Here is a 27304-nt window from a genome sequence, read left to right as displayed (position 1 = left end):
ACCATTGGTTGGGAATTTGCATTGAGTTGCTTCCTGTGCTACTTAATAGTTTAGGCATGATCACTCCATTCGCTAAACTGGTACTTAATAGAATGGAAATAATTTAAAGTGATCTCCTATACTGACTACTCGCATCTAATACTGAGAGCATATTGAATGGAATGCAGCACAGCCACTGACCTCCCCACCATCAAAGTAAGCACTGCCTCAGAAAAGCAGCCAGCATCATCAAAGACCCACACCACCCCGGCCACACTCTCATTTCACTCCAACGGTACAGGAAAACCGTGATCACCACATTCAAGAAATGATTCTTCCCACAATCATCAGGCTCTTGAACCCTACACATTACTAACCTCACCTATGAACTATGGCCTGTCTTTGGCTGCACTCATGACTTCTGCTTTTTTTCACTGGTATTGGGGTCAGTAATTTATTGATTTTTTGTTTATTTTGTATTATCTATGTGTATTGTGTTTACAGGCCTGTTGTGCTGCAGTAAGAAAGACCGACTCTCTTGACTACGTTGCAACATCTTGCATATTATTGACCATTTTCATTTGTTGTCATACCAATGCCAATGATCTGAGCTTCAAAATATTGTACGAAACAATTCGTTTCTTCATTGGGCAGGTATACAGTTTTGCCCCACTTGTAGCACACAGAAGTTTCAGCAGATTCACTCACAGATTCAGCAAAATGTAAAATGTAAGATTTTATTTGCCTCAAGTGTCAAGCAAATTTCTACATATACAACAGTCACAAATTATGAAATCTAATACAGGACACAAAAATGTATGCTTGACAGACACTAGACACATGTTTACACAGAGACATTTCATACTCTAGATGTCCACTAGGTAGAACATGACTGGTGAAAAAGGGAAACATTTCAGTCACTACAAACTTAAACAATTTATCAGTCAGTCGCATTGTGGTAGAGCATAGAAATGGATTCCTGCTACATACCATATTTTCCAAACTAATAAATGGCAAAAACAGACCCTAGCAGCTGCTATGTACAGACATGGTCATGGGTATAAAATCCTGATCACAAGACACAACTAATTGATTAACAAGTCAATCTAGTAAGATTCAAATGAAATCTAAAAATACTATTATCAGTCTTTATTGGGGCACAGCACAATTTCCTCTCCCACATTCAACTAGGGATTGATTGTTAGATTTCCATTACATTATTCTAACAGTGTTAGCCGTTTGATGTAAGCTGAGTTAGAGTTGACAGTGTGTCTTCTGAGGAAGAGGGACAAGTTGCTTCTTTTCATGCTCTCTAACCCAATATTGAGAATTTACTATGTTACCAGATTGGCCAGCACCTGCACAGACTTTGCCTTGGCAGAAAAAATTGTATGCTGGATTCTGAACAGCACTTTTTTTTTAAAGCAAAGTGCAGCTATGATGGGATTCTGGAGTTGAAAGAGCATTTTTTTGACTTGGAATCTACAAGCAAAGGTCAAATCTGTGTAAGCAGCTCTGGGGAAAAAAGAGGGTTAAAACACATAATTGAGTGTCAGTAGGTTTTCTATAATTCCCTGCAGCTATTAGGTTTTGTACAACTAAAACATTTAGTAGCCTTGTTGCACAATTTAAAGTTGCAACCTATCTCTTAGTTGTTAATACCACTAACAAATTAGGAAAACCCAATTATTATCTAAGATTATGTCACTTGAAAGTTCCTGGTGTTTTTGTACCTGCAAACTTGTTTTACATTAATTAGGTAACTTTTGCAGTGTATAAAATAACAGAATTGCTGTAATGCAAGTTGCAAATTAAGTGCAGTGGAAAACTTTATACCAGGGGTTAGGTAAGTCAACTTCCATTTATGCTTCACCAACCCATATTATCGTGTTGCCTTTTTCCACCTCTGTGATCTCACAGTTTAATTTATTAAGCCTTCCGTCAAGAATAAACAATGATTCCTTGGATGGTGTCATCAGGTATTGGCCAAACAGGTTACTGTCCACGATAATTCGATTTTTACTATTCCACTGCCATTCTTCAGTCTTCATGGGTTCCTTCAGGCTCTTCACCATCTTCACTTTGCCTGTGGAGAGCTCCACAAAGAGCACATCCGTTTGCAGCCCTGAACTCGCGAAGACATTGTACTGGTTGGATTCAGTGAAGGAAGGTTGGAAGGTGGCGTCCGAGATGTGAAAGTTAGTGTGAATATCAAAGGATTCTAGGATTTCCCCTTGGATCGTGATGGACTGGACTCTCAAGAGGCCCTTTTGATCGTCAATACTAACCAAATAATGTCCATCCGGAGAAATGTAAGGTGCACCTGCTATATCACCATTGTAGCCGATCACCGAATCTGTGACACTGTCCACGATGATCTGTGGCTCAGTTGTTCCTATGTTGTCAGCACTGCAATGAACAAAGTAATATCCACCAAGATGAGTATAGGCAAGTGACTGCGGGATGCAATTATAGTCTTTCAAACTGATGGTCTTGATGTACATCATGGTTTCAAGGTCAATTTTGTGAAGGGCTGGTTCACCTTTGTGAAGAATGAATCCAAATCTGTGAATACAAATACAGACCATCTTTGAAAAGAGCAGTCTTAACAACATTTAATGCAAGCTGCAAGATTTATAAAAAAAATTATTTTTAAATCTCATTCAATATATGAAATTGGTAAATTAATTAAAAGCACTCTAAACTGTTTTAGAGGATGCAGGCAGCGTAGTGCTAGTAAACGCCTATTTAACTGTTATATTGATTCCCCATGTTCTTTACCATAGAGTTCACCTATCAGTAATGTCACTATTGAGTTATGCACTCTATCCAACAGAATGTCTAATGTCTGATGTTAAAATGTAAAATCATCATCCTGTCACTCACATGGGTATCTATCTATGGTACACTGAATATATAGATTATTTTTAAGTATAATGTATTAATAATATGCCGCAGTTCTATGACTGTGATTTAGAATTATACCGCCTGCCGATTTCAGACATCACAAGATGTGGGACTTTCCACCTGATTCCACAATCAGCCATGTCAATGGGCGAGGGCACAGAAGGTCACAGAGGAGCTGTCTCAGGGTACCTCAAAAAAAAAAGATGTGACAATCTGGTGAGACTATAATACTGGACTAGTTGCATGCCAAGAAGCAAAAGCTATATAAAATAGATGGTGTTAAACAATCCTGCAACTAATGGATCAGTTCAAAACTCTGTAGGCCTGTCACATCCAGTCGTGAATCATGTCATTGCTTTAGGATTTCACCATGTGAAATTGGACTGGCCGGTAGGAAATGACAATCTGGTCAGGGTGTAATCAAAATCAATGGTGACATTTTCTATTTCCTTTTCTTACAAGTTAAACCTGACTCCTTCCAGAAGCTATCTTTTAACAATGAGATCCATGTTCACTTTGCTGAGCAGAGTCAGAGACATCTCTGACCCGAGAGGTCAACTACGTTTCTTGGCATTTAATATTTTTCCTCAAGGACTTCAGATAACATCTGTTTTCCATTGGGGTTTGTTTGTATTGTACATCACAGTCCAACTTTGATGTATTGACTGTTTAAAAGAATGTCATGACTTATGGAACATTATTCAAAATACAAGGAGTGTGGGATTAATGGAGAGAACTACACATCTAATGAGTCAGAGAGCGAGACAGTGAGAGTAACACTCTCCACCTGCAAAGAGAGACAATGAGGGTAAATTGGTGACCACTCAGTAGCTGACACGGTGAGGTAAAAGAAGAGAAAGCCAAAGAAAGGGTAGAAGAGAGAAAGGAACTCTACATGTATACTGGGAGAGAGTTAAAGAATGGGAGAGTAATACAACTATAGAGAAGAATTAATTCATGTGCTTGAGAGAGAGAGAGAGGGAGAGAATGAGAATGTGAGAATGTGAGAATGACAAGAGAGAAAGAGGGAAAGAGATAGGGCTATACTTGCATTGAAAGAGAGACAGGAGAAGAAAGAGAGAGGAAGAGAAGGAGGGCATCAGCCAGGCAGACTGAAAGAGAGCACAATGCAACTACAAGTGAGTATCAGTGGACTACACGGTCAATGAGAATGGGTGTATTCTCATTGACTCATGAGAGAATACACAAACTCCTGGGAGATACAAATGAGATAGATAGAGAGATATAGTGTGAAGAGATAGAGATAGAGATAGATTGAAATCTTTCCATATATATACATGAAAAGAGAGAGCGAGAGAAATGCATCTACCATGAGGGGCAAAGGGAGGGTATATGAGAGTGGGCGTGTGGTGCACAGAGCTGTAGACCTGAGGTGGTGAAACAAGCTTCAGGGGGAAGGATAGAAGAGAAGAATTATGAGAAATAGTTGCACACAGACCATAGCATATCCCATGCAAGATAGCTACACATGGATCATGGAAACATAGTAAAATCAAAGAGTGGGCAACTTGCCGCACTGCCATTAAAGGTAATCATGGTTGATAGTCCATCACAATAACATACAGCACAGAAACAGGCCCTTCAGCCCAACTCATCCATGTCAATCACTAACGCTTTTGTATCCATGTACCTGTCCTGGTGCCTTTTAAATGTTGTTATTGCACAGTACCTGCCTCAACTACCTCCTCTGGCAGTTCATTCCATATATCTAACACCCTCTGAGTAAAGAGGGTGGTGGCTATATGGTGAGTATACAATCACGAATGTATATTGTGAACAGCTCTGGTCCAAGCTTTCTCTGTTCCTTGGATAGTCCACAAATCATCACCTGTTACCTGAAAAAGACTCATTTATTCCTCCCCTCTGCTTCCTGTCAGTCAACTGATTTTTAATCCACGCTAATATATTAACCACATTCACATCCACTGTCACTCTATTCATTAACTTCTTACATGGGACTTTATCAAAAGCCTTCTGAACATACAAACTCCATTGATTTTCCCTTATTTATTCCAACAATGACACCCTCAAATACAAATGGCTTTTTCAAAAACAATCTTCCTTTCATAAATCCATGTTGACTTTTTCCAATCCTGTTGATAAGCGTGCTGTAATGCATTATTTATAATAAGTGTTGACATTTCTACTCATGTTAGGCTGACAGGTCTATAATTTTCATTTTTTTCTCTCCTTCCATTTTTAAACAGTGGGATTACATTTGCCAAAGTCCATCAACAGAGACTCTTCCATAGTCAATACAATTTTGGATACCAAGGCATCCACTATTTCATGACCGTTTCTTCTTGTACCCTGAGATACATATCAAGCCATGAGGTTTAATTTACTTTGTCACATTAATTGCTGCAGGATTTTTTATCTAACTAAAACTAGTTTACTTTTATTACTCCTTTTCATTAGATTTTTGGTTCCTTAGAATTTCTGAGATGCTATTTGTGTTCTTCTCTTTGAAGAAAGTATTTGTTTAAGAACTGCAGATGCTGGAAAATCGAAGGTAGACAAAAATGCTGGAGAAACTCAGCGGGTGAGGCAGCATCTATGGAGCGAAGGAAATAGGCAACGTTTCGGGCTGAAACCCTTCTTCAGACTGATGGGGGGGGGGGGGGGGGGCGGGAGAAGTATTTGTTTAATTGATCTGCCATATCTTTGTTTCCGTTTATGAATTCTCCATTTCTGACTGTCAGGGACCTATATTTGTCTTTGTTGATCATTCTTGTTTAATTCATTTGTAAAAGCTTTTATTTTTTGCCTTTATGACAGATGGCACAATGGGCTAAGTGTTCGGCTGGCGACCGGAAGGTAGCCGGTTCGAATCCCGCTTGGAGTGCATACTGTCGTTGTGTCCTTGGGCAAGACACTTCACCCACCTTTGCCTGTGTGTGAATGTGTGTGAATGTGTGTGAGTGATTGGTGGTGGTCGGAGGGGCCGTAGGCGCAGAATGGCAGCCACGCTTCCGTCAGTCTGCCCCAGGGCAGCTGTGGCTACAGAAGTAGCTTACCACCACCGAGTGTGACTGAGGAGTGAATGAATAATGCGATGTAAAGCGCCTTGAGTATTAGAAAGGCGCTATATAAATCCCATCCATTATTATTATTATTATTTATGTTGCTTATACGAATCACTCTCTTAATTTCTTGGTCTATTTTTGCTGAATTCTGCTACTCTGTCAACTTTATATAACTCCTCTTCTGAATAATCTATTGTCAGTCATTGTTAGGATGCTTTTCCTTTTGTGTTTCTGTACCTGAACACTGTTTTAGTTCCTGCATCCTATCACAACCACAGAGCAATGCCAATCACCCCTTTGGTGATGATCTATCCTTGATTGGACTTTGCTGGCTTTACCATGCACTAAATGTTATTCCCTTATCATGTATCTATACACTGTAAATGGATCGATAGTAATCATGTATTGTCTTTCTGCTGACTGGTTAGCACGCAACAAAAGCTTTTCACCTGACAATAAACTAAACTGAGTATTTACTCTATAAATATTGCCTATCCACCAATATGGCTTTCAATGGAGCTTCCAAGTACTTAATATCCAACACTCCTGAACTTCATAGATTCCTTTCTTCAGATTTAGAAGTCTAGTTTCAGATTTAAATGCTTCACTTTCCATTTTAATGAAGAGTCCTATCGTGTCCAGTTTAGTTTAGTTTAGAGATACAGCGTGGAAACAGGCCTTTCAGCCCACTGAGTCTGCATCGACCAACTATCACCCATACACTAGTTCTGTCCTCCAAACTAGCTACAATTTACAGAATCTACAAATCTGCATATCTTTGGAATGTGGAAGGGAACTGAAGCACCTGGAGAAAACCCACGCAGTCTCAGGGTGATCGTGCCAAATTCATAGAGACGGCACTCAAAGTCAGGATCGAACCGGGGTTTCTGACGCTTTAATGCAGCAACTCTACCGCTGCGCCTCTTGTGCTGTCCTATACACTTTTTATAAAGCCATTAACACTAGCTGAAAGATCCCCACTTAGTAGAGTTCACAACCCATTTTCATTGTGCAATATCCAAACTATAATTGCCTCTTCATGAGTTGCTCCCTAACATACTGCTCTAAAAACATCTAATACATAACTCCAGGAAATTATCTTGCACAGTAACTATGCCAATTTTGTTCGATTCTATATTTAGATGAAGGTCACCCATGATTACTGTAATACTATTGTTATTTGTCTCCCTAAATTCCTGTCTGATACCATTGCAACTTTACCATACAAACAACTGCAAATGTCTTGGTATTGCATAGATCCATCAACACCTGCTCCAGGTCTTGATATTCAGAGATGATATTCTTCCCTACAATTGATCTGATTTCCTTCTTCACCAACAATGCCAGCCCACCTCCTATCCCTTTTTGTAGGTGCTACTAAATATTGAATATCTTGGATAGTCAGCTCCAAACCTTGGTCACCACAATACCGTGTCTCTCTAATGGCAATTACATCATATCTATTTGTACTGTCATTTTTCTACCTTATTATGACTCTTTTATGCGAATGGAAACTGTTCATATTTGTCTTAACAATTTTAGACATCTTAACATATTTTTGTATTATGCCCTATTTGGTTTTTGAGGCCTATTTGAGCTCCATATTACTCATGAAAGAAGAAAGCTTCACACACTGATCATAAATGGAGTTATAATTGAACAATCAGAAATAGATAGTTAATCGTGGAGTTTTATAAAGTTTTACATAACAGCTATAATCTGTCAGAGAGGGAGACAAACAGACAGTGAGAGGGGGAGACACATAGACATAGAAACATAGAAAATAGGTGCAGGAGTAGGCCATTCGGCCCTTCGAGCCTGCACCGCCATTCAACATGATCATGGCTGATCATCCAACTCAGTATCCCGTACCTGCCTTCTCTCCATACCCCCTGATCCCTTTAGCCACAAGGGCCACATCTAACTCCCTCTTAAATATAGCCAATGAACTGGCCTCAACTACCTTCTGTGGCAGAGAGTTCCAGAGATTGACCACTCTCTGTGTGAATAATTTTTCTCATCTCGGTCCTAAAGGATTTCCCCTCTATCCTTAAACTGTGACCCTTGTCCTGGACTTCCCCAACATCGGGAACAATCTTCCTGCAACTAGCCTGTCCAACCCCTTAAGAATTTTGTAAGTTTCTATAAGATCCCCCCTCAATCTTCTAAATTCTAGCGAGTACAAGCCGAGTCTATCCAGTCTTTCTTCATATGAGAGAGAGACTGTGAGACAGAGAGGGAGAGAGAGACCCCCAATCACCAGTTAGAGTGAACCAAATTATCAAACAATGTAAAGAAACGTACTTGGAACATTGGGATAAAGAAACCAAAAGCCAAGGCAGATTAGAATGTTACCGTTCCCTAAAAAGAGATTATAAATTGGCAGACTATCTCTCAACAGTTAGAGACATAAGGCAGAGACAGACCCTCACCAAATACAGGCTAAGTGACCACTATTTGGCAGTCGAAAAAGGAAGACAGAAGAGATTCTGGCAACCAAGAGAAAACAGAATATGTGGCCACTGTTTGACAGATGAGGTTGAAACAGAGGTGCACTTCCTCCTAAAATGCAAAAAAATTGACAAAACAAGTAAAGCATACTTTGACAAACTCAGTCTGGTAACCCCTGATTTTAAAGAACAAGATGATTTATCAAAACTAAGAATAATCCTTGGCGAAGGAAATACGGCACATCTTGGTGCACAATACGTAACAGCATGCCATAACCTGAGAGACGGTGAATGACCAACATGCACATATGTACGCACACACTAATCGACATTAACTAACACTAAGAAATGAATATTGAATTGCTAAACTTGCTATTGTGTTGTACTGCTTACAGCTGCAAGAAAGTGTAGCATCAATAAAGGGCTATAGGCCTATTGCAAGTTTATGTACGGGGCCATATCTATCCATGCACTGTATATTTGTATTTATATTGATGCATTTTAAACATGTATGTCATGTTTTATACTTTGGCAATATAACAATGTTTTGTTATCATGCCAATAAAGTTTTTAAATTGAAGAATTGAATTGAATTGAATTGAGAAAGAGAGAGGGAGAGAGAGAATCATTGAAAACAACCATATGCGGCCATTAGAGGGAGCTTCACTCTGACTGTAGGACTGGGAAGCACTATTGTGAGAATGATGCAGTGTGCTGTTCATTAACAGCCACACAATTATACACACAGCCATCATGAGAGGAAGCTTCAATCCTTCCCTGCGGGAAAGCTACTCACTGGCTAAGAGAAGGAGAGAATTATATGTGGATGCAGAGGGAGCAGCTGGGGAGGACTACAATATGACCATGGGATATGATTGTCGACCAAACCTGAGAATGGCTGGCATTCCAGTAACTCAAAGGAGAGAGAGCTTCTCACCAAACATGGAAGAGAACCACGACGTGAGCTGTGACGGCCACTGTGCAGCAATGAGAAGATACGCATGGGCCGGGGGAGAGGAAGAGGATTACAGGAGGAAGAGTGACTTCTACAGAGCAAGCGTAAAAGCCACCTATGATCAGACCACAAGGGAGGGCCACAATCCATCCCTGAGAGTGGACGGGGAACCGACGCGAGAGTACTACGACTTGACCATGGGGCAGAGTCACTTCCTGACCAGAAGAGAGAGAGAGAGAAGCACAGTGACCTGGGATGAAGGTGACAGCTACGCAAACGTAATGGGGACCTATGATCTGACTGTAAGCGAGGGCCACAATCCATCCATGAGCGAGAGAGAGAGACGGATGCCAAGAAGGAAAGGGAGACTGAACTACGAACCCGTGAGAGAGGGCTTCGACCTCACGAGAGAGGGCCACAACCCATCCATGAGTGAGAGATACCCATCGGCCAGGAGGGAGAGAATGAGCTGGACACCAGTGAGGAAAGAAAGAGACTGCTATGCAGCAGGAAGAGACAACTACAATCTGACCACGAGAGAGGGCCACAACCCATCCATGAGTGAGAGATACCCATCGGCCAGGAGGGAGAGAACGAGTTGGACACCAATGAGGATAGAAAGGGACTGCTATGCAGCCGGACGAGAGAGCTACAATCTGACCACAAGCCAGGGCCATAATCCGTCTATGAGAGAGACATGTTCACCGACCTGGAGAAACAGAGACAAGTGTTACCTGTAAACCGTGAGAAGCAGCCATGACCTGCACACGAGAGAGAGAGAGGGATTTGCCCCGATGAGAGAGGAAGAGACTTGTGGTACTGACCATAAGAGACTGATAAGAGTCCCCACTTGGCAAGGGGGTAGAGCTGAGGTGACATTATTCACTGATCCCAGTGGACCAGACAGTTTAACACAGGCAATATTTTCTGAATTTATGGATTGCTTTGAATAATGACTTATTGTTTGTTAAATTTTCTGATGTGGTCAAATGTTGTGCAGGTGGTTGACAGTTGGTTCATTAGATACTGTAAACTTTTATTGCAACATTTAAGTTACTGAGTGTACTGAGTGTACCTAATGTTTGATTCACTTGAAACAAGACTTTAAAAAAAGGGGAAAAGCCACTTCGTGTGCACTATATGTGAACTCTGCTGTTTCACTGTGAGACAAATTCCTTCTGACATAAGGTCATATGATAGGAGCACAATTAGGCCATTCAGTCCATCAAGTCTACTCTGCCATTCAATCCTGGCTGATCTATCTCTTTCTCCTAACCCCATGCTCCTGCCTTCTCCCCATAACCTTTGACACCTGTACTAATCAAGAATCTATCTCTGCCTTAAAAATATTAAACATAGAAACATAGTAAATAGGTGCAGGAGGAGGCCATTTGGCCCTTTGAGCCAGCACCGCCATTCATTGTGATCATGGCTGATCGTCCCCTATCAATAACCCGTGCCTGCCTTCTCCCCATATCTCTTGACCACTAGCCCCTAGAGCTCTATCTAACTCTCTCTTAAATCCATCCTGTGACTTGGCCTCCACTGCCCTCTGTGGCAGGGAATTCCATAAATTCACAACTCTCTGGGTGAAACAGTTTTTTTCTCACCTCAGTCTTAAATGACCTCACCTTTATTCTAAGACTGTGGCCCCTGGTTCTGGACTCGCCCAAGATTGGGAACATTTTTCCTGCATCTAGCTTGTCCAGTCCTTTTATAATTTTATATGTTTCTATGAGATCCCCCTCATCCTTCTAAACTCCAGTGAATACAAGCCTAGTCTTTTTAATCTTACCTCATATGGCAGTCCCGCCATCCCAATGATCAATCTCGTGAACCTAGGCGGCACTGCCTCAATCACAAGGATGTCCTTCCTCAAATTAGGAGACCAAAACTGTACACAATACTCCAGATGTGGTCTCACCAGAGCCCTATACAACTGCAGAAGAACCTCTTTACTCCTATACTGAAATCCTCTTGTTATGAAGATTCCATTAGCTTTCTTCACTGCCTGCTGTACCTGTAAGCCAACTTTCAGTGACCGGTGTACAAGGCCACCCAGGTCTCGCTGCTCCTCCTCCTTACCTAACCTACCCCCATTGAGATAATAATCTGCCCCCTTGATTTTGTCACCTAAGTGGATAACCTCACATTTATCTATATTATACTGTATCTGCCACGTATCTGCCCACACACTCAACCTGTCCAGGTCACCCTGCAACCTCCTAACATACTCTTCACAGTTCACACTGCCACCCAGCTTAGTGAATATTCTGAATATTTTTAGAATATCTATAGATATAAATATAGATATCTGATCTATTCCACAGATACACCACATCTGTTTCTGGGTTACGTGCCAGACCTGAAATCATCTGCTTCCTTATCCATAGTTCCAGTTAGCTGCAAACTATCTGCCTTGCATTCCTGGCCCATGTGTTGGCTAACATTTTCATCTTCCCACTTTTAAACCATCAAAAGGTTAAGAGAGGACCTGAGTTATTGGTGTTACGGAGAACACAATAATTGATTTTCCTCCTCTTCCTATGCCATTTCATTTTGACGGGTTCTGTCATTTTTCTAAACTCCAGAGAATACAGGCCCAGTACAGTTTGATAGTGTTGAAAAATGTTGCTGTTCACAATTCGTGAATAAACTGCCTATTTGTCCAGTTTGCAGGATGATTCACATCACCCTGATATCTGCAACTGACCGACAATTGCTGTGCTGTTAATTGCCTTAGTGAATCATTAAGGGCCCCAAATGCCACCCTTTATTCTCAGTTCAAATCATCTTGCACCAATCAGCCTCGCACACTTCTGGCAATTGGTGTCATGTCATTGTATAAATCTTTGTAGTTTTCTGGAAGAGATAGCAGAACACAGGCAAGAATGGACACCCTGATTTTCTCTGCAGTGGAGGAGGTATTTGTCGACTAGGTTAGCATTAAAATAGCATTGCAAACTCAGGACTGCCATTTAGTTAAGCCTAGATTGAATTAAAACTGTTTTGTGCACAAGAAGTCAGATCCTCATCTCTAAAATAATTAGTACAGCATTGATTTCACAGCAGTTTCATTTAAATCAACTCAGGTTTTTGTCCTTATTGTGACAAGAAATTACGTTTTGAAGGATTTCATGAAACTTCACCATATATCCAACATGATACCTGGAAAAATACTTCCTCTTAAGACATAGTCATTTTTCTGTTCGATCAGCTCCTAAACCATTTTGATCATCAATGAATTCTGACTGCAGCTTTCTAATATCAGAATCTCAGATATCCATCCAAGTTCAATTTACGTGGTTCTTTGGAATATAAATTTACCCTGTATATTAGACACATCATATAAGAAAAGTTTGTGTTTGGTATTTCACTTCTATAATTCTGCTCCATTAAAATCAATGTTCTATCTGTGTTCAAATTTGAATTTTAGTCAAGAGAGAGTGACTTTTTAAATTTTGACTTGACTTTCAAATAATTTAGCTAATTTGATTATTTAATGTACTGAGATTTAGATATGAACTTTAACTTAAAATAATAATTCTGCTGGAGATCAAAAACGACAATAGACAGAGTTGGAGTCATAGAGCTTCACAGCATGGAAACAGGCTTCAGACCAACCTGTCCATGCCGATTAAGATGCCCATCTACGTTCGGCCCACCTGCTCGCATTGGTCCTCCATATACCCACCACCCTTTGTGTGAAAACCTCTCCTATTAAATCTTTCCCTTCTCATGGTAAACCTTGATTCCCCTACCCTGGGTAAAATACTCTGTGCATTCACCCTATCAATTCCCCTCATGATTTTAAACACCTCTATAAGATCACCCCTCAGCCTCCTGTGCTAAAAATGGAAAAGGCTGGAACTACCGAGATAAAAAAGCCAGCATTTGAATAGGGAACCAGACATAACTTTTTCAGTTGATGAACTTTCTTTGTTCCTTTTGATTTTCCTTTAATTAAAATGAGTGAATGTGTAGCACAGAGATGAGTAGAATCCCACAGGTTGTTAATAACAAACCACTGTGTATTTATGCAACAAATTTGAGAAAGGAATATGCTTTCTATTTCTCAAATTGTCCTGCTTTCTATTGATGATTAAAATAAGAACATTAAGTCGACATTCAGGACAGGCTCATAAACCTATTTCTGTCCGAATGCAGTGAATATGAAGTTGTTTCTTTGTGGTATATTCAATGTGAAAATGACACCAGATCTGTAATTCTTTTACATAATTCTCATTAAATTCTTGGCACATGGTTGAAAACCTGGACAAGACATGGTATTGAGCATCTTGTTAATTTTACTTCTCTTCTGTCCACACTTACAATTACTGTGGGTATATTAAAAAGGAGCTTATTATCGACAGGACCAGTCGAGTTATGCCCCTGTCCCACTTAGGAAACCTGAATGGAAACCTGTGGAGACTTTGCGCCCCGCCCAAGGTTTCCGTGCGGTTCTCGGAGGTTTTTGTCAGTCTCCCTACCTGCTTCCACTACCTGCAACCTCCGGCAACCACCTGCAACCTCCGGGAACCGCACAGAAACCTTGGGTGAGGCGCAAAGTCTCCAGAGGTTTCCGTTCAGGTTTCCTAAGTGGCACAGGGGCATTAGACATCCAAGAGTCTGACCCACAGACATCTATGATGCAAGTGCCAGGCAGCTGTACAAGTACAAAGTGGGAGCTGAATGAAATAATCAATACAACTCTTACTTAATATTACCAAATCTAACTGTAGATTCATTGAGTACAGGATAACTGTACAGACCCCCCCCCCCTACAGATTCAATTTTATTTTAAAGGAAGGCAGGAATAACCAGAAATCATCTTACACTCAATTTTAAATAACACTTTGCTAGGAAAGATGATGCAGAGATGTATTTAAATTCAGTCCTTCACTGTTGCCAGTGAAAAGCAGATAATACAGCTTTGCATCTTTTATAAAGTTCAGCGCCGTTAAAGAGAGAATCTTTTTCCTTTCATTTCAAGTGGCTTTAGTGAGCTTTCGTCTCAAGCACAAAGGTATAGCTTTTTGTGTCTAATAATAGTCACGGGTTTAGCAGTCAATGGTGATGCCTTTGTAAGTTACAAAGGCCTACAAATTTTCTATGAGGCATTTTCAAGAGAACCTGCAATTTTGGTACCTCGATCGCTGGGGGCATCTCAGAAATGGGTGAGCAGAGCAAGCAAGTTACAGAAACAAGCAGTTCTTACAGTGCCCCTGCAAAGCCTAACACATGAACTGTCGGTACAGATGATACTGATCAATAAAAGAGAAGGAAAAAAGACCAGAGGACTGAAATAAAAGTTTTAAAAAATGTTTCATATCCCAAGCAACAATTAAAATCTGAAGGGATGAAGCTCAAAGCCTGCACATATTGACTCTCTGTGTAGGGTTAAAATCACCTTCAACTGAATGAACAAGCTCTAATATTTTCTGGTGAGTTCTGTAGGTATCCATCATAGTTGCAACCCAAGTTCATACTGCAGAATATCTCAGAATCTCACTAATTTGGAGCTGGTTATGGATGGCTAGGATAAGTTAGCAGCAACTTCTTGATGCTGTTTAACTGTGTGTATTGTGGACTTTGGAAGTTGTTTGTTTTAAGTGGCGGCGCTGGTGAACGGCTGCGGCTCGCCCGCAGTCCGTTTGTTTTTACTTTTTTGTGTTTTTTTTCGTTTTGTTTAGCTAAGTTTTTGGTTTTAGGTTGTGTTTATGTGATTGGGGGGGGGGTGGGGGGTTGAAACAGGGCTTGCTGTCTCTCCCTTCGGGGGAATGCGACTTTTTTGTCATATCCCCCTTCTCTGCCTCCGTCTGCGCTGAGGCCTAATGGCGGAGCTGGCGACCTCGAGGCTTCGGAGGCAGCCTGTCAGGACTCGCCCTGGGCTCGCTCCCGTGAGGGCGGCCCAGCTCGGGGCTGGAACGGCGCTCCCGTGAGGGGCTGTGACGCTCCCGTGAGGCGGCCTGGCGCGGGGCTGAGACGCTCCTGTTGGGGCGGTCCAGCTCGAGGGTAACGGCGCTCCCGTCGGGGCGGCCCAGCTCGAGGGTAACGACGCTCCCGTCGGGGCGGCCCAGCTCGTGGGTAACGGCGCTCCCGTGGCGGCGGCCTGGCGCGGGGCTGAGACGCTCACGTGAGGGTGACCCGACTCGGGGCTGGAACGGTGCTCCGGTGGCTGAGACGGCGTTCTGGCGGCGGCGGCCTGAGTCCGGGGTTCGGCCGCGGGCCAGTGGACGACGTCGTCAACAGCTGTGTCCACTGGACTGGAGGGCGGCAGCTTCGACCACCCCGGGCCGTGGTGTTTGAACCGGCCCGTTCACGGAGCTCGGTGAGTCGCGGGACTGACTTACCATCGCCCGGTGGGGTATCGCCTCAGCGCAGAGGGAGAAGAGGAGGGAAGCGACTGCAGCCCTAAGATTTTTGCCTCCATCACAGTGAGGAGGTGCTTGGTGGACTCACTGTGGTGGATGTTAATTGTGTTTACTGTCTGTTCTGTTGTTTATTATTGTATTATTGTATGTATGGCTGCAGGTAACGACATTTCGTTCAGACCGTAAGGTCTGAATGACAAATAAAGGATCTAATCTAATCTAATCTTTACACTAATATTAGGGAAGTACTGATAGCATCACCATTATTTCTGTGGCGGAATCTGGTCCAATAGCTAACATGTCAACACACGTACCTGGTGTACTGGGATGACATTAAAGCCTTGAACAGTGGTGTGTTTAGTTGGTGTTCCATTCCAACCAAGGCCTGGAGTCTCAGTCAGCAGTTACTGGGCACTACATGTTTCTTACATGTGTGAAAATGGCGGAGCATTTGTGTTAAGGATTCCCTTTAAAAATAAGGAGTTGCTCATTTAGGGCAGAGATAAGGGATTTATTTTCTCAGCAGGCTATGGAACAAACTTTCTCATGGGACGGTGGAAGCAGAAACTGAATGTTTTTAAGGATTTTTAGAAGTGAAGAGAGATTTGATAAGTAATTGATTATTAATCTCGACCCGAAACATTACCTATTCCTTTTCACCAGAAATGCTGTCTGACCCGCTGAGTTACTCCAGCTTTTTGTGCCTGTCTTTGATTATTACAGCTACATGGGAATACACCATTGAGGTTGCATTTAGATCAGATATGACCTTATTCAATGACAGAACAGGCTTGAGGGTCTGATGGCCTGCAACTGCTCCTAACTTCTATGTCCAGGCAGACACTATCAGCGCTTAGTAGTATAGAAGCTTAGTAGCATCTGAGCTGAGCATAGAGGCTTGATTTGAGCTAAATACAACTTGTAATTGAATGCATCCTTCTTTTGGGCTCATTTCACTGATATTAGGCAAATTCTCAGAATGACCCACCAAAAGTTCAATGCCAGGTAGTCACACTTTTTTATTTTTTTCATTTATAGGAGGGAGTGGGATTTAATGCTCAATAAAAGTGATTGATTACTAGGTGATTCTTCAGTAACTGGTGTCCCGCTACTTTGATGCTGTATATAAGGAAAATCTGTAATTCTATCCCATTTCTTCTTTTTCTATATTGTTAATAAACATGATCCTCATAAATAAAGATTAAAGCCTAAATGAATAAAGCGTTATTTTAACATTTTTTCCCAGATGTTCGATGCCTCCCCCCCCCCCCCCCCCCCCGGAAAACCGCATGTCCCGATGGTCACTCGTGAACTTTCGATGGTCACTTGTGAAATTTCAAGTCTGCATATTTATTTAATGGGCGATCTATCTGAAATGAAAATACTTTTAAAACGGTAGGTATTAATAATTAAAATATTTATCACCCTTAAAAAAATTCAATAATTTCATAAGTAACCATAAGTAATTTTAAATCAGTTATATTTTACAATGTTGTTCATCATAAAAATGCGACGGATATGACTGAATGCAATGGGCAACCTGGAAAAAGTAGAGGGAAAAAAAAATTAAATTTTCTAAAAGATTGCGCCAAACATATTTTTCCCATTGTAGAGATGCTCATCTATGTGAAACATTAAAAGCTGCAAGAATTAAAGTTTTATAATCAAGTTTCCAGAAACTTCAAAGTAGACACTTACTGAAGAATCACCCTACTATCATTTGATGAAGAAGAGAATCATTTTATTACGTTATTAAAATATCTCTGGAGAAAAAAGAATACAAATTATAGCCTGGAGTTATCACTTCTCATTTGACAGATTCATATTGTAAAATGTGGAATATTTTCTGGAAATTAGCATTTCAATTGGTAAATGTGCCATTGTATTAAAGTTCATTACCGTCACATGCGCTGACAATTCTATATGATATTTACCCACATGTTTAGTTTAGTTTAGTTTAGAGATACAGCATGGAAACAGGCCCTTTGGCCCACCGAGTCTGCACCGACCAGCGATCCCCGCACATTGACACTATCCTACACACAATAGGGACAATTTACACTTATACCAAGCCAATTAACCTGCAAACCTGTACGCCTTTGGAGTGTGGGAGGAAACCCATGCGGTCACGGTGAGAACGTACAAACTCCGAACAGATAGCTCCCCTGGTCAGGATCGAACCCGGGTTTCTGGTGCTGTAACTCTACCGCTGCGCCACCGTGCCACACCTAAAATTTCTTCACACACTGAGTTATTCCAGCACAGTGTTTTACTCAAGATTCTAGCATCTGCATTATCTTGTAAAATAATCTAATATGTGTAACTCATAAATTAGTTACTTATCACATCATCAGGTTGGAGAACTTGCCTGTCGTCACATTGGTTTTTGTGACAATTTTGACAACTTATCAAAGGAACCAATTTACCCTGCCACAAATCCAGCAGATGGGAAGGCTGCTGTTCATTACTTTCCTTCTTTCACATTTAAAAAACAATCCAGATCTTTCAAATGTTCTTCTATTAGAATAGTTATCTACTTTTCTACAATCATGAAAGGCAATCCAATTGAATGTTAAAAGACTTGCCTGTCTACCTACATTTTTATTGAGAAAAGGTCTTTAAGACCAATCTTGGAAGGAGGACCTTATTGAGTCAGAATGAAATTATTTCCTTTAATGATATTATTAAAATTAAATTAAATTAAATTTCTTTATTTATATAGCACATTTTTAGTCAACTTGCATTGACCCCAAAGTGCTTCACATAATTACATCCACACACACAGGCAAAGGTGGGTGAAGTGTCTTGCCCAAGTACACACACAGGCAAAGGTGGGTGAAGTGTCTTGCCCAAGGACACAACGACAGTATGCACTCCAAGCGGGATTCGAACCAGCTACCTTCCGGTTGCCAGCCGAACACTTAGCCCATTGTGCCATCTGTCGTCCCAAAACATTACAAAAAAAAGATTAATAAAGGCATTTTCAAAGGAAAAAATAAAATAGTCTCTAATATTTTATTGTTAATGTATGTTTTTGTTTGGTGTAAAGTTAACCCATGCTTCCAGTAAAGAGGTCTTCAAAGGTTCCATAGGATGATTTATCCTCATCGTATTTGTTCAAAGCTGGCTTTTTAAAAAAACGATGGGATCACTGGATGGCACTCAATGTTTCTGCAGAGGTTAAATAACTATATTTTCCTTGTGAAATCATCACCTTCCTACTGTTTAAAAAAAGGGTACAAATGATATTGTGCAGCAGAGATCGACAAGGTCAACTTTGGTGTTGAAAATTCTGGCGACCTTTCAAAACTCATTATCGTGGTGATGTTTGCAGTAAAGATCCAATTGGGAGAATATTCTAGATTAAAATCCACCTCATGCCTGATGCCGATTAACGACAAATGATTTAGCAGCATAACTAGGGGATCAATTCTTCTTGCTTGCAAATATTATATTTTTCAGCTTCCAAAAATAATCTCGCCCTGGGTTAAAACCAGAAATCAATAGTGTACCACAAATTCCAGTTTCTTAATGATTGCCGCTGAATAATTTCCCCTTAGGTGCTGCTGCAAAATTCCACTATTCATTGATTCATATCAATGTGCAGGCCATTAGTTTGACTGAAAACTGCTGCAGATCGGAAAAATCCCTTTAATTTGGTCAAAACTCTCATAATGCTTGTTATGAAACAAGTTCCTACTTGGCCATTTTTCTTGAATGTTTTACATAACTTTTAATACTAATCTACGCGTTGACCTATGATTCTCTGATTTCTTCCCGCATCCTAAAGATAATCTGACAGAGTAATCACCAATGCTGGCGGCACAGTGGAGCAGCTGGTAGAGCTGCTGCCTCATGGCACCAGAGACCCAGGTTCGATTCTGACCTCGGGTGCTTTCTGTGTGGAGTTTGCACGTTCTCCATGTGACCGTGTGGGTTTCCTCTGGGAGCTCCAGTTTCCTCCCACATCCCAAAAACTTGAGGGTGTGCAGGTTAATTGACCTCTGTACATTGTTCCAAATGTGAGGGGAATGGATAAGAAAGTGGGATAACATAGAACTAGTGTGAAAGGGTGATCGATAGTAGGTGTGGGCTAAGTAGACCGAAGAGCCTGTTCACTTGCTGTATCTTTCCATCAATCAATAGTAATTTAATCCTTAGGATGTGTTAGTGCCAATAAATGAGAGATGATGAACACACATGAGAGTGAATAGTGTGCAATGGTGTAGGGAAATAAAGAGAATGGGACGAATGGGATTGGCATGGGACTCAAAGGGCTGAATGGCCTGCTGTGTTATACATATAAAGAAGGGTAACATGTAGGATCTTAAAAACTAAAAATATTAAAAGCACTTTGAAATAGACTATTTTGCCACTTGTGTGAAGTACTGCAATGTGATGAACTGAAGGATAACACACTCTCTTGAAAACATCCAGTGAATTGGCCTCCGCTGCCTTCTGTGGCAGAGAATTCCACAGATTCACAACTCTCTGGGTGAAAAAGGTTTCTCCAGGCAATTCAGTGCTGGAGTAACTCAACGGTTCAGGCAGTGTCTCTGGAGGACATGGATAGGCGATGTTGCAGGTTGGAACGCTTTTTCAGAGTGATTGTAGTACATGGGAAAAAGCTAGACCAGTGGTGGGGGAGGGACAAAGCCTGGCGTGTGATAGTGATTCAGATGAAGGTGGTTCAATTGACAGATGGGTGGACAAAGACTAAAGCTAAAAAGAGAACAAAAGGTATGGAAAGAGGAGGGGTGAAATGTGAAGCCAGAGGAAAGGATATACGTCGAAGGGGACTGGCAGGGGGTTGGGGAGAGGGAAAGAGGAGGAGCAATAACTACACTAAGGGAAGGCGAGGGAAGATATTTCCTTTCCTTTAATTCACCAATGTATTAAAGGGTCAGTAATAGCAGTTAGGGAAGAGCTATGTTCTTCCTGGGAGATGTGGGAAATAAGGTAGCGATCAGGTGTCCCGACGACTTATTGATATTAAATGTACATATATACTGAACTTTTTTGTTGTTTACTGTAGTGTTCACAGAGTACTTCCTGAGAAAATTGTGGAGATTCGGTATGTCAGAGAGGATTCTCTTGAGCTTCTACAGGTGTACAGCAGAGAGCATATTGAATTGTTGCATCACAGCCTGGTTCGGCAACTTGAATGCCAAGGAGCAAAGAAGACTGCAAAAAGATGTGAACACTGCCCAGTCTATCATGGACTCTGACCTCCCCACCATCAGAGAGATTTACCAGAGTCACTGCCTCAAAAAGCTACCCAGCATCATCAGAGACCTACACCACCCTGGCCACACACTCATTTTACCCCTGCCATTGGGAAGAAGGTACAGGAGCCTGAAAACTGTAATGTCCAGGTTCAGGAACAGCTTCTTCCCTGCAGGCATCAGGCTATTAAACACTACAACCTCCAAATAAGCTCTGAACTACATAGACGCGGGGTATTGGTTTTGTCTTTTTGCACCATTATTTGTTTGTTTATTTTTATGTGTATGTATATGTGTGTGTGTGTTTGTGTGCGCATATATGTGAATGTATATATATGTGTGTGTGTACATGTATACATGTATATGTACACACACTGAACATTTTTTGCTCGTTTATTAGATTGTTTACAGTATACAATGTTTACATATTTTGTTGTGCTGCTGAAAGGAAGAATTTCATTGCTCTATCTGTGACATATGATAATAAAACATATGTTAGGTAGTCCAATTAGGGATGGGGCCGCACTAGACTATGTATCGGAAAATAAGCCAACCCACATGATCAGAGTTTTAGTGTAAAATCACTTTGGGAAGAGTGATCATAACTACATATGTTTTGAGATAGTTACGGATCAGGACAAAACTGGACCTTGGGGGGAGAAAAATAAATTAGGGGAAGGCTAATTTCAACAGTATTAGACAGGAACTGGAGAGTGTACATTGGTAGTGGTTGTTATTGGATAAGTCCACATCTGACATTAACATGTTAAGGTCAGCTACTCAGAATTCAAGACCGACATGTTACTGTGAGGAAGAAAGTCAAAAATACCATGGCTCGGGAAAGAGATGTTGCAAATTTAGTAAAAAAAGATGGAAGCATATGTAAACGAATAGAAGATGAAATCGAAACGGGGTCCTTGAGGGATGTAAAAGGAAGCTAGAAATAACTCATAACAGGGAATCTGATGGCGAGAAGGGGCTATGAAAGTAGGATTAAGGAAAATCCCAAAGCACATTTTAAAGGTGGCACAGTGGTGCAGTGGTAGAGTTGCTGCCAGAGACCCAGGTTCAATCCTAACTATGGATGCTGTTTGTACAGAGTTGGTATATTTTCATCATGACCTGCATGGGATTTCTCCGGATGCTCCGGTTTCCTCCCACACTCCAAAGCCGAACAGGTTTGTAGGTTAATTGGCTTGGTACAATTATAAATTATCCAAGTGTGTGTAGGCAAAATAGTGTTGATGTGTGGGACACGGTGGGCCGAAGGGTCTGTTTCCGCGCTGTATCTCTAAACTAAAAACTAAACTAACATTTAGGAATCAGAAAGGCGCACAAAGATTTATTTTATGATAATTGGTTACAATATTTTCACGAAACAAAGGATTGGGTAATATAACTGCAAATGCTATGCACCAGCTGACCATATTCCGGTTTATACTGTTCTGTGCCTACAAAACCGTTAAAATACACATGGAATCCAGAAAGATACATCGCAGAAAATGCTGCAGAGTTGTCCTGACTTAAGACAAAATATTTACTTTGTCTGTTTGGAAAGATGAGCAAGGTTGATTGTACAAAATCCTGGCAACTAAATAACATGAAGAATTATTCTCAATTATTCTCTGGGTAAAATGTTGATGGCAGCAGGAAGACTAATAACACAGCAAAGAAGATCAGAAAATTCTGCCCCACACGATGCTCTTTCCCCACTGCTAACTCCTTCAAGTATTTAACCAATTCTCTTTTGAAATGTATTATTAAATTCCACCACCTTTCCTAGACCATGCAGTCCAAATCATAACAACTTACTGCATTAAAAAAAAGTATTTTTTAGCTTTTATCTTTAATGCTGTGTCTGTTTGCGACTGGCCTTTAACCTGCTGGAGGCATTTATTTTTATGCTATCAATCCCCTCATAATTCTGAGCAGCTCAATGATATCTTCCTCTCATATACTCTTCCCCTGGGGAGAATAATTCCCCATCTCTCTCCATGCAAAATCTTAAAAGAGTAATGTTAAGTAGTGATGGACAGGGTGAAATTCACCATGCATATTCCAAATCTGTGGAAATAATTGTACTTTTATCTCAAAGCTATTTTAAACATAGGTGGATTTTGTTTTGTTTTTATTTGTTTTCTATTTTGCTATTGCACTTCAGTAATAAAAAGTAACTTGCACTACATCATAATGGCTGGGAACTTAAGGTCAATCACAAAGCAACAGTGCTTGCCACTGAGAATGAAGAGAGATTTCCATAAAGATTTAGTGACATCTTCCTCTTTTACAAAGTGTTCAAGAAGGAACTGCAGATGCTGGAAGATCGAAGGTACACAAAAATGCTGGAGAAACTCAGCGGGTGCAGCAGCATCTATGGAGCGAAGGAAATAGGCGACGTTTCGGGCCGAAACCCTTCTTCAGACTGATGGGGGGTGGGGGGGAGAAGGAAGGAAAAAGGGAGGAGGAGGAGCCCGAGGGCGGGGGGATGGGAGGAGACAGCTCGAGGGTTAAGGAAGGGGAGGAGACAGCAAGGGCTAGCAAAACTGGGAGAATTCAACGTTCATGCCATCCGGACGCAAGCAACCCAGGCGGAATATGAGGTGCTGTTCCTCCAATTTCCGGTGTTGCTCACTCTGGCAATGGAGGAGACCCAGGACAGAGAGGTCAGATTGGGAATGGGAGGGGGAGTTGAAGTGCTGAGCCACCGGGAGTTCAGGTAGGTTATTGCGGACTGAGCGGAGGTGTTCGGCGAAATTTACAATGCCTGCTACTAATGTTGGGCTTCAGTTCAAAGAAATCCCCGATGTTTAGTGTATCATCAACATCAAGTTGGCTTAGTTGCTCGTTACATTAAATAATCATCACAGTAAAGCAGGGTGAAAATAAATCATAATTTGGAATGAACAAATAAATATATTTGCAGATCATTAAAGCTTGCACATGCTCATTTGATTAAAAAAGCTGAAATATCATAAATAAACATTTTTGAAAACAATTATTTAATATCACCTTATGCTTTAAAATGTCAGAGACTATTCAATGCAGACATAACATGGCCTTGTTAGAACTTGTTAAATAATATATAACTTGTTAAATAATGTATATGGCTCTATGCAATATTAAACATTTAATCAGACTTTCAGTAACATAGCATATGATTTTGATCTTATTTTACGGTGGGAAAAGCAGCGAAATAACTTTAATTCGTATAACTTCAAATAATTTCCCTCAATTGCAAAGGGAAGGCCGCAAATAGTTCATCTTGTGGAAGTGGCACTTTATAGTTAAAAGCCATTATGAGTTTTCCAGGTAAGACCACAATGGCATTGAAATTCTTAGCAAAACACAAAACACATCTTGATCATACCTTGAGATCTGAGGTGTCTAGAACATAGGTGGGGAGGGATTTGACCAAGGGGGATAGGATGGAGTCAAGGTATGTGGAGATGAGTTCGGTGGGGCACGAACACGCAGAGACAATGGGTCTGCCGGGAGAGCCGGGTTTGTGGATTTTGGGGAGAAGGTAAAAGCGGGCCGTGCGGGTCTGGGGAACGATGAGGTTGGAGGCTTGGTCAGGTAGGGCGTGGGAATTGATGAAGTCGGTGATGGTGCTTGATCAATCTTGGCAGTTCAGGTGGCATCTGTGGAGGGAATGGATAGGTAACATTTTGGGCTAATGTTTCAACTGCTAATGTCAACTTGTACTCTGCTAAAAAATATGAAGCATTTTTTTGAGAACCAAATTATGAATTATTTTTGTCCTTAAAACACAATGGCAAGCATCAAAAATGTGTCTAGAAATCAACTTTCGTGACCCATGTCTCGGAACTACATGAGATTTTGCACAGATTTAAATAACATATAATTGAGAAGGAAATCATAACTCATCAGTGCCAAAAGTTGCACATATATTAATTAAACTAATTAGAAACTGAGATCGAAAAAGTAAGCGCCATCTAGTGTTCAATGCCCATATTGCACCATGGGGAGCCTGTTTCCGTGTTGCAATCTATTTAAACCATATATTATGATACCATATATATATGTATATATATATATATATATATGTATATATATATATATATATATATGACGTGAATATGACAGTAATCATATATAATTATGTATAATTATATCATATAAAAATAATATAATGAATATAATTGTGAGTAATTAGACTGCCGCAGAGGTCCGGCTCCTGAACCAGCCTAATTAATGGGTGAGGGCAGTTCCTGTGGGTTCCCCCGTTTACTGAACCCCACTGATTGCCAGTGTGCAGAGTGGGGGTCATGGCCACAGTGGGACTGGGGCAGTGCCAGGCTGGGGGAAGGCCAAGGCATCTTCCACTGACAGGAAAATGCCTAACCCTCACCCTAACTCGCCCCCCTTCTAGAGCTGCCCACGGCTGGAGCTGGAGCCGCTTTGGGACCGGCTGTGGGCTCCGTACGTGTGGCCCCACAGCGCGTCCACCTCGGCCAGCATGCCCTTCTGGTGGTGATGATGGTGGGGTGCAGCAGTGCCCTGCATGCCGCCCGGGCCGCCTTCAGCACCACCATAGCGCCGGCTCCGTCAGACCACCCACACGCTTGCTGCAACACCGGCCTACCGACAGCCCGACCGACCACTCGCAGCATCCACCAGAGGCCCAGCCCAACACTCACTACCCACCGGAGACCCGACCCGACCGACTGCTCTCACCACCCACTGGTGGCCCGGCCCAACTCTCACCACCCACCGGTGGCCCGACCGATCCTCCACAGCATTCATCGGCCTACCGACAAGCCCGACTGACAGACTGACCGACCGACTGACCCTAATGCTAACCTTAGCTCTACATTTGTCATTTATCATTTTTATTTAACAGTTCACATCATAACTTTATAAAGATAAATCAATTGAAAAACAAACTGATCAGCAAGGTGAGCATTACCTTTATTCCTTGGAAACCTTGCTATTGCTATTGATGTAATGAGGAGGCAGCCATGATCCCAGGGTCCTCGCTGCCTAGCGACCATAAAACAAAGCGCGGGATTGGTCAATCTGCGTCCGACTTCAATGTCAAAGGTGCATTGATTGCGCAATTACCACTCGGAAAATTTGAGGTTTTTATCCTATTTCTTAAAAACGTGCAGGTTTTGGTCATGACGAGTTGCAGGTATGATTTACATAATATTTTTACACAACATGTTAAAAATTCAGGTAGTTCCGTGAGTTGGGCCATGAACCTGAACGAAAAAGCTCTTTGGCCCACAGCTACATGTGCAGAGATGTGGTTATATCATGTGCTGTATGCAAACAAACGATACAGTTGCTGGAACTTAGGCTGATTTTTTTTTAAGGCAATGTTTGCCTGGGTGCCAGAGTGAAGGCGTTCCAAAGCCATTTTATGCAAATGTTGAACAGATGGGCAGTAACAACTCAGTCCCCTGTTTAATTCACAGTCAGTTTTGTAGTCCTTTTAAAGCTAATTCCTCCCAATCTTTATTACCATTTAATGGTCCCTTTTAAAATTAATTTTACTGCACCATTGTCCTGAAATTGCATACTTTATTTTTTTTAAACAGAAAATCTGTTACACCCTCTTGCCCTGAGCAAGATGTTTATACTTTACAACTTGCAGTTGTCTCCTGAGAAACACTTAGTTTGCACAGATGGTAAATTGACAGATTTCAGTGCAGGACCCAGACTAATTACTGCTGGCAATTAAAACATAATGCTTAATCAATGGGAGGTAAACACTTAACCATTTATTATGAATATAAACAAATAAAGAAAGAAATTGTAAAACATGGCATATCGACTGAACCTTACAGTATGTGATTTTAGGTCACCTTGAAGTTCACAGCTCACAAGTTTCGAGAGCTCCTCTGACCTTTCGAAAATAAGGCAACCGGAAATATATGCAACACTCTCTGTCTAGTTTAAGGTCCAATACAGGTTCAACATAACTTCCCTACTTTTCAATTCTATCCCTTTGGAAATAATCTTTTGGAGCTTGGTCTAGTCATTTTTATATTCTCGTGCTAATGCTCTTAACTTTTGATGATCTTTTGTATATTTGTACAAGTCTTTCACTTTCCAAATAGTTAATGATCTCGCTATTGTTTTTAACCATATTTTCTACCTTGTTCTGGACTTCATTATTTCCCCATGCTATAAACATATGAATCTCCTCCTATTAATAGCTGAATGCACTTGCCGTGGTTGATTTCTTTATGAATTTGGTCATTTTGAATTAGATGGAGAAAAAGTGTTTGGTATTTCTTTTCCTCGAATGAAATGAAATCACCATATAGGTCCTGTTTATTGTGCATTGATAGAAACATGTAAAATTCTTAAGGGATTGGACAGGCTAGATACAGGAAAA

The 27304-nt window shown here is 41.1% G+C and overlaps 1 protein-coding gene across 2 annotated transcripts in view; it reads right to left on the bottom strand.

Annotated features, from left to right (window-relative positions):
• Positions 1 to 1429: 1429 nt before the first annotated feature.
• fstl5 (follistatin like 5) overlaps positions 1430 to 27304 on the bottom strand; it is a 738182-nt gene continuing 712307 nt past the window's right edge. For both annotated transcript variants that reach the window (XM_033018303.1, XM_033018313.1), the window contains one exon: positions 1430 to 2544. In XM_033018303.1, the coding sequence (XP_032874194.1) occupies positions 1842 to 2544 (703 nt within the window). In that variant the 3' untranslated portion in view covers positions 1430 to 1841. The remainder of the gene's footprint in view (positions 2545 to 27304) is intronic.

The sequence above is a fragment of the Amblyraja radiata genome, chromosome 1 (genome assembly GCF_010909765.2).
Source record: "Amblyraja radiata isolate CabotCenter1 chromosome 1, sAmbRad1.1.pri, whole genome shotgun sequence".
NCBI classification, from domain to species: domain Eukaryota; kingdom Metazoa; phylum Chordata; class Chondrichthyes; order Rajiformes; family Rajidae; genus Amblyraja; species Amblyraja radiata.
Note: the sequence above shows the minus strand (reverse complement) of the source record. Positions and strands in the feature narration are given on the sequence as shown.